At 42.6% G+C, this 7,543-nt stretch overlaps 1 protein-coding gene across 1 annotated transcript in view; it reads right to left on the reverse strand.

The window, feature by feature from the left end:
- ADSS1 (adenylosuccinate synthase 1) overlaps positions 1-7,245 on the reverse strand; it is a 28,507-nt gene extending 21,262 nt beyond the window's left edge. Inside the window, exon 1 of the mRNA XM_033063156.2 lies at positions 6,990-7,245. Within this exon, the coding sequence (XP_032919047.1) occupies positions 6,990-7,175 (186 nt within the window). The 5' untranslated portion in view covers positions 7,176-7,245. The remainder of the gene's footprint in view (positions 1-6,989) is intronic.
- Positions 7,246-7,543: the final 298 nt, after the last annotated feature.

Here is a 7,543-nt window from a genome sequence, read left to right on the forward strand (position 1 = left end):
TGATTTTTAAAGCTGCAGTGGTGAGAAACAACTGGTCTGAGCTGCAAGTTTATCTCCAGACCCCAACCACCCTCAGCCAAATCTAGTTTGTTTGGTTCTTCTTTCCCAAGACTATGCAGCAATAATGACTTCAAATACAAACAACTCTGCACAGAACTGCTCTGACTCCTGCCCCTTTGCTGTCTCAAAGAAGCAAAATCCATAGGATCCCACGGTCCCAACTAAAATAGGGAGCTCCTCAAAAACTCCCAAATTCCCATGGGAAGAGACCTTCTAAAACCTCATGAGATAATTAGTATGATTATAAACCCAAACACTCCTGAGAAGAGCTGAGCAAGATTTTTGACTCTTGAAACAAACAAAATTATTTTTAGCACAAACAAAAAACCCAAAGTTCATATCATATATTGCACCAGTAATGTAACACTATTTCCTTACTACAAAAAATGACCCTAACTTATACAGATACCTTGGTCATCCTAAGCATCTGAAAAATGCAAATGGAAAAGCCAAGTCTAGCTCAACTCAGGTTTTAAACAACAATCAGTGTAGGCAAACTAGACACTCAACCACCAGTTATTTTCTCTCAAACTGAATTCATTGTTTTGTCAAGTGACATCAAAACAACATACCACAACAGATCACTACAACAAAATACATATTTACTCCAGCAACAGATGCAAAGAATATAAATTCAAGGTGTATTGGTAGAAAATGCTACAGAGGAAAAAATATTCTAAGGCTAGCAGAATACTGAAAAAAAAAAAAAAAAGGAAACTGAACATGAAAAAACCTAGATAAGTCTGCTAGTCTTTAATTCTCTCTGCTGAAGAAGTGTAGTCATGTCCCTGAGGGAAGTAATATGATCCAAGGATATGAACATAGCTTTTCTTATATCTGTAAACAAGTTAACAACAGGAATGAAATAGAACAGATGTAATTTCAGTTTAATTTTCAGCTGTTTTCTTTTGATGCTTGTAGAGGATAATAAATTCATCAGGCTTTATAAAGGGGATTGAAAATTAAGCTTGCTTTCTTATGGAGATTTGGAAACTTTAAACCTGACCTTCTCATACAGTATTTATAATCCTGGTGGTCCTGAGATGATCTCGCTGATGCCCAAAGGAAAGGCTAGTTTAAAATAGCAGTGTCATCATGTTGTTCTAAAGCTTAAAATGATACAGTGTGGCATGTAAGTATGTATAGGCAAAATGAAAAATAAAACTGAATGACAGATCACTACAAAAAATTTTTCAAGTTGGGAGGGGTGGACTACTTCATTGTAGCTAAAGAAACAACTCACACTAAAATAATCTCATGTGTTGAATAGCAAAATAAAACTTACTTGTGTTTTTGCGGGGTATCTTGCAAAAATTACTTAGAAACCAGTATGAGTGTACATGCAAATGGGATTATCAACCTTCCTAAACATTTGAGAAATCAAAAACACCAGTCCTGCACTCTGCACATGCATGACTTCAAGGTCATCAATCTCTTCACTGAAGATCATCAAGCACTAAATCATTAGGAGATTAAAGTCTTTCCATGCTACTTCATCCTGTAGGGAAAAATTACACTAAATATCACAGTTAAATCTCATTGAAAGGAGAGCAACACATGACACACAGAGAAAAACAGTAGCCAACAAGGCCGTGTAACTCCACATAATCACCACATAAAACTGTCCTAATTTAATCCCTGTTACAAACAGTTCCAGTAGCCCATGATCAATAGGGACAAGTCACAACAACGTGTGGCCGCTTCCCCTGCCCTGTCAGCAGCAACAGGGGAACAAAGGGAACCTCCCCATCTCGCACCTAAAGCACCCAGAGAAACTACTCGTCGGGCATTTCTGCCACGCTCGGGTTTTATTATTCAATCGCTTGCCCACAGTATTTTCCTTTGCATTCCTCAAAGTGCTGTTACTGAAATATACAATATTTACATTGTATTCATTCAAACACTAACACAAGGAAACAGGGAAACCTACAATAACAGACAACAGTTACTTGTATGGAAGCACTGGGCACATCTCTTCACCCTTAAATTGTTCCCTAATATTGCAATGCTTCCTCAAACCCAAAACGTTGCCAGTCTTTCCTTACTGGTAAGACCTCCTCAAACTTATTTGTTAACATCCACTACATAGAGAAAATAAGCCACTCCACACCCTTGGTTTATGACCTGGTTAAGCCTCTCAGTCCAAGTAACCATGAATTCCTCAACCAGATAAGAACTTAACAGCCAGTTTTTCTGGTACTCTTTTCAACCTCCTCACCTTTTCTTCACTATTAGCATCAACTGCAATTTTTGACCATATATCTCAAAAGGCCAGATGATCTCTGAAAATAAAGCAATTCTTAACTTGAAAGCATAAACTTGATGGAAGAAATATTTTAAAAAGTGATTGCATACTTAGTGCAAAACAGAAACTTCAATATGAGAAGCTTAAGAAATCTAATAACAGCTCTTCTTAATGCAATCACATTCTTACTATTTGGTGCTGCTTCTTACATGTCAGCTCTTAAGGGAATGCAGGTAACATCAGGTAGATTGCTTCCAGTCTTCCAGAAGGCAGAATTGTCACAGGACTGACACATCCAGCATTGTCATGGGCCCACTGGAACAGCAGCAACAATGACAGCTTGAAAAAATTTTTTAAAACTGCCTTGGCCTAGTCCCTGCTGCTGAATGACTGCCACTGGTGCTGGCAGTGAAGGGAAGAAAGGCATGCATTTGTGTTGCAGCTGGTTTACACATCTATTCAGTAAACATGATTGTAATCTATGCAGGTAGAGGTGAGTATCACAGGGCCTCTACACATTCAGTAGTGATAGCTGTCCTATCTTTCACATTAGGCTTTTGGAAAATCTTTCCTTGCCTTTGATTTTTGAAATAAAATTGTTTATGGGCCATTTTTAGTGAAAAGTTATTATTACAGTGTACCTTAACCTTAGGGAGTCTCACCTTAAGGAAACAGCTAGAACTGCATGACAACCAGCTGGCCTCAGTTAACTGAGAACTTATGATGTGTGACTTTTTAGGAACAGCTCTAGTCCAAGCAGGCCCTCTGGAAGCACACCACCTTGGCCCCTTGGCACTTGTGACAGGTGACTGTTTGATCATACTCCAAAACTGATCTGGGAAACCTGCTAATTAAAACCCTGGTAGCTAACACTAGCCACCAGCTCTTTGAAAGTAGACACAAAGCAAGGAACGAGGTGGTATGAGAAATGTACATCAGGAATGAAAGCTGTCACAGATAAAGTCACGATCTGAAATCATGTTTTTAACAACACCAAAGCTCTCTTCCTAGGTTATATGTGTCCAAATTACTTCATCTGACACTGACAACATGCTAAGAGGCCACATAAAAAAGTGAACTCCCATCTTCATGTCCAATATTCTTAGTTAAAAGCTTTAAACAAATATACAAAGCCTGTTTAAAAAAAAAAATATTTGCCATTGAAATCTTCGATTTTACCCTTTCCTAAAAATATAGGAAATAGTGTTTTTTCTGAATGTCTTTGCTTGCTGAAAGAGTAGTTCAAAGGAAAAAATGTTCTTGATGTTCTCCATTAATAACTTGAACTTAAATCTACTCAGTTCCTTAACAGCCTGCTCTTACTAGTTTATTTATAAATACCTTTTCTGCTTCTTTATCTGGGTTTGTGAGCCACTGTATCTGGTATTTTAATGAGAAAAGTTTTGTACAGCATCATCCATAAGAACATTCAGAGTTTTACTCCTTCTGAAACATCCTTTCACAAAGACTGCTACAAGTATAAAGGTGAAATGAAACAAATTACTTCTGGGGAACTAATAATTCATATTTAAATTATGTCATATATTTCAGTGTCACTAAATGGTGTACACCTAATAATTTTGAACTCAGACTGTGTATAATATAAGCACTGGCCAACAAATTAAGTCAGCAATTCGTATGCAATTCTGAACACTCAGGAAAATTACAGGGGCTGGGGTTTTAATGCAGAATTTTAACATACTTTAAAGCTTCCCTGTGCCTGTGATGGCCTTCTATTGCCATTTACCTGCTTGCCTTTCTTCCTAGTATTCCAGAAAACAGAATTTCATTTCCTCTACAGCAACTGATGTCACAGATTAGTCTCATGGAAACAACACACTAAAATACTTGATAAACATTTAATGAAAGTTATTTAATTTCATGGAAACATTAGGGAATTACTGTTCTTTAAAACCCCTTCAAACTCCAATCTGGTCCTGAATTGAAATCTCCACACAGAGAGGAGGGCAACCTCACCTTTTTTAAAAGGTTAGTTCAAAGAGTATCCTATTGGGATGAAGAATTACTCTAGTTGGGACATTATTTCAGAAGACCTGAAAATCCATTTTTCAGATATTAATTTTCAAGCTTTCTCTGCTTCCATTTCACCGAGGACTGAAACAAGCTATTCAACATCATTTCCATCAATGTCTCAGAAAATGGAGTGGACAAAACATCTGGTAATGAGTAACATTGTCAATCAACCTATTCTAACAAAAAAAAGTCTGGTGCAAAACATTTTCTCCAAAATCTCTAATAAGTCAGTCATTCAGTGTTTCTCATTTAAGAAACTGCTTCTAAAACACAAGTGCTATGGCACTGAAAGTTTTTCTTAGTTTCCAGGAGCAATGTAAAGCAGCAAGTTTCTGGTCCAAACACTGAGCCTTCTCATGGCACTACAGAGCTTTAATCAAGTTCCCCTCAAACTGATTACAGCTGAAAGTTAATGACCTGCCATTATCACACTGAGGGAACTCATCAGTACTGTTAACATCCTTAAATATGTGCATATCTTTAACAGGCTTCTAACAGAGGCAAAAATCATACAGCATTATCTACTCACGATTGGCTTTGAAAATATGAGATATTAAATTAAAATGGCACAATCAAAATTACCAAATGCACAAAACACCCATTGATGTACTAAAAGAATCCCGCTCTCTTTAAAGTTTCTCTTTACATAATACTTGCTACTCAAAAGTAAATCATGACTCATTTTCTTCTTCAAATGCTTTATAGTCGACCTTGAACTCTAACCCTGAAGACATCTCCTTCTAACCAGCATATCAGGATCATAGTCTCACACACCATGTATTTATTGGGGAATATTCTTTTGAAAAACTCTGTTCCTAGCTCCATCTGCATTCTATCCACCCCAGTCTCATCATGCTGCAGAAATACGATCTAACATGCCCAGCAGCACGTTAAACCATCTAAGCCATCAGCCTTCTGCTAACACACTGACCCTTCTGGCATGCTCACACACACAATCCTGTATTCTTCAGAGGGCATTCTGAGGCTGCACCTGGGGGCCACTTGCGAAGTGATGGACAGCAAATCTATCCTGAAAGCAGCTTCAGGGCACCCCTCAAAATTGAGCCTAAAAAGAACCAATATGACTGCAACAGTAACAGTAACCCCATGAGAATGCACTGTTTGACCCCATGAAATGTCCTCCTCAGCTAAGAGTTTTAAATTCCGTTTTCTCACCAAAGCAATCCCAAGACCTGAGTTGAAATTCCTAGTAACACATTACTGGAGAAGCAATGGGGGAAATAAATATGGGAAAAAAGGTATGGTCCTGGTAATGCATATTCATTAGCTACCTTTTGCAAGGAAACTTCTCCCCAAGGTGATTCAAGAGCTTGGCAGTTTTATGTCACAAATGAAAATACTTCCTCCACCTTCTAAATATTTAACCTACATGATAACATTTATTTACATAATATACTTAATTAGAAAAATGTCCTTGGATTTATTATCACAGATTCAAGGATGTCTGTAGTTTTTTAGTAGCTATCATGCATTTTAAAGCAGAATAAATTTCATGGTTCATACCAGCTGAGCTGGACTAAACTGACTACTTCTTAATGTGCTCACAGAGTTTAAAGGGACAACCGACATTATTAGCTGTATCAGTCTAATAAGTTCGTAACTAGTGCTTGAAAACAGTTCTTCAGAAGTTATTACCATTACTGATGTCCCATCCCTGGAAGTGTTCAAGGCCAGGCTGGAGAGGGCTTTTAAGCAACCTGGTCTAGTGGAGGATGTCCCAGCCCATGGCAGGGGGATTGGAACTGGATGATCTTTAAGGTCACTTCCAGCCCATTCTATGATTCTATTTGGAATCACCTATGTGTCTAATTTGCTTTATATGAGGCATTTAAATGCATTGTTTTGAGAACGCTTACAATCTATTCAACTCAAAAAAACCTATAAACAAAGCCATGCAAGATGTTTCCTGTTTTCATGCAACTCTAAATCCTTATTTTTACATAACTTGGGTTTCCTCCCTCCTATTTTTACTCACGCTCAATTTTATTTATTATTTTAGAATAAACTTCGAAGCGCTTTTCAGGGAACACAGTCCGCCCATCCTAAACAGCCCCTGGAGCAAAACTTCGGCAGACTCCTGAGGTTTGTTAGGGCTGGCCTTCAGGGCTCACAGCGCTTCTCCCGGAGCAGCAGCACGCCCGGATCCAACCCCCGAGCGGGCAGGGGAACATCCCCGCAAGCCCGGACCGCGGGGCTCGGCTTCCCCGGGCAGCCCAGGGCGCCTCCAGCCCGGGCCCCCGCCCGCCGGCACCTCGGGATCCAGTGTCGCTTATCGGGAAGGGTCAGCTATTTATATTTATAGCTCGGGGCTTTTTTCTTTCCGAGCGGCATTTGGAGGCGCAGACGGGGTGGGCCGGGGCTGTGTGTGCTGCCCGCCCGGGCACGCTCGCGTCCCGCCGCTGGCTGCGGGAGAGGGACGGGGACGGGCACTGGGGAGCGGGGAGGGAGGACACCAGCGGAGCGAGGAGAGCAGCTGGAGGGAAACAGCGCTGGAGGGAGAAAAGGCGGAGCAGCAGGGAACAGAGGGAACCCGCACGAGAGGAGGGCGGCGGGGGAAAGCGGGAGCCGGAGGGAACGCAGGGTGGGGAAGCGCCGAGGGAGGGGCTGAAAGAGCCGGCCCGGCACCCACCTGGCACCGGCACACAATGTCCGACTCGGTGGCCAGCAGGTCGACCACCTTGCCCTTGCCTTCGTCCCCCCACTGCGCTCCCAGCACCACCGTCACTTTGTTACCGCCCGGCTCGCTGCGCGCCCGCTTCAGCCCGCCGGCGGCGGGGTGGCCGCTGCGGTCGTTGGACGCCCGTGTGCCCGACATGCTGGGTGCGAGGGTGGCTGTGCCCGTGGCCGCCGCTGCCTCACTCCCCGCCGCCGCCGAGCCCTGCGCGCTGCCCGCGCCGCGCCGCCGCATTTAAGGGCGCCGCCGCCGCCGCCCGCCCCGCGCCGCGCTGACGTGCGGGCCGCTGCCCCCGGGCCGGCCTCGGCCTCGGCCGCGCTCGCACGCACAGTCCGCACAGAGCCCCACACACCGACACACGCTGTCACAGTGTCCTCACACACACCGCACACTGTGCTGCCACACAGACACAGTCCCCTCACACACACCGCACACTGTGCTGCCACACAGACACAGTCCCCTTACACACACTGCACACTGTGCTGCCACACAGACACAGTCCCCTCACA

The sequence above is a fragment of the Catharus ustulatus genome, chromosome 6 (genome assembly GCF_009819885.2).
Source record: "Catharus ustulatus isolate bCatUst1 chromosome 6, bCatUst1.pri.v2, whole genome shotgun sequence".
Taxonomy (NCBI): Eukaryota; Metazoa; Chordata; class Aves; order Passeriformes; family Turdidae; genus Catharus; species Catharus ustulatus.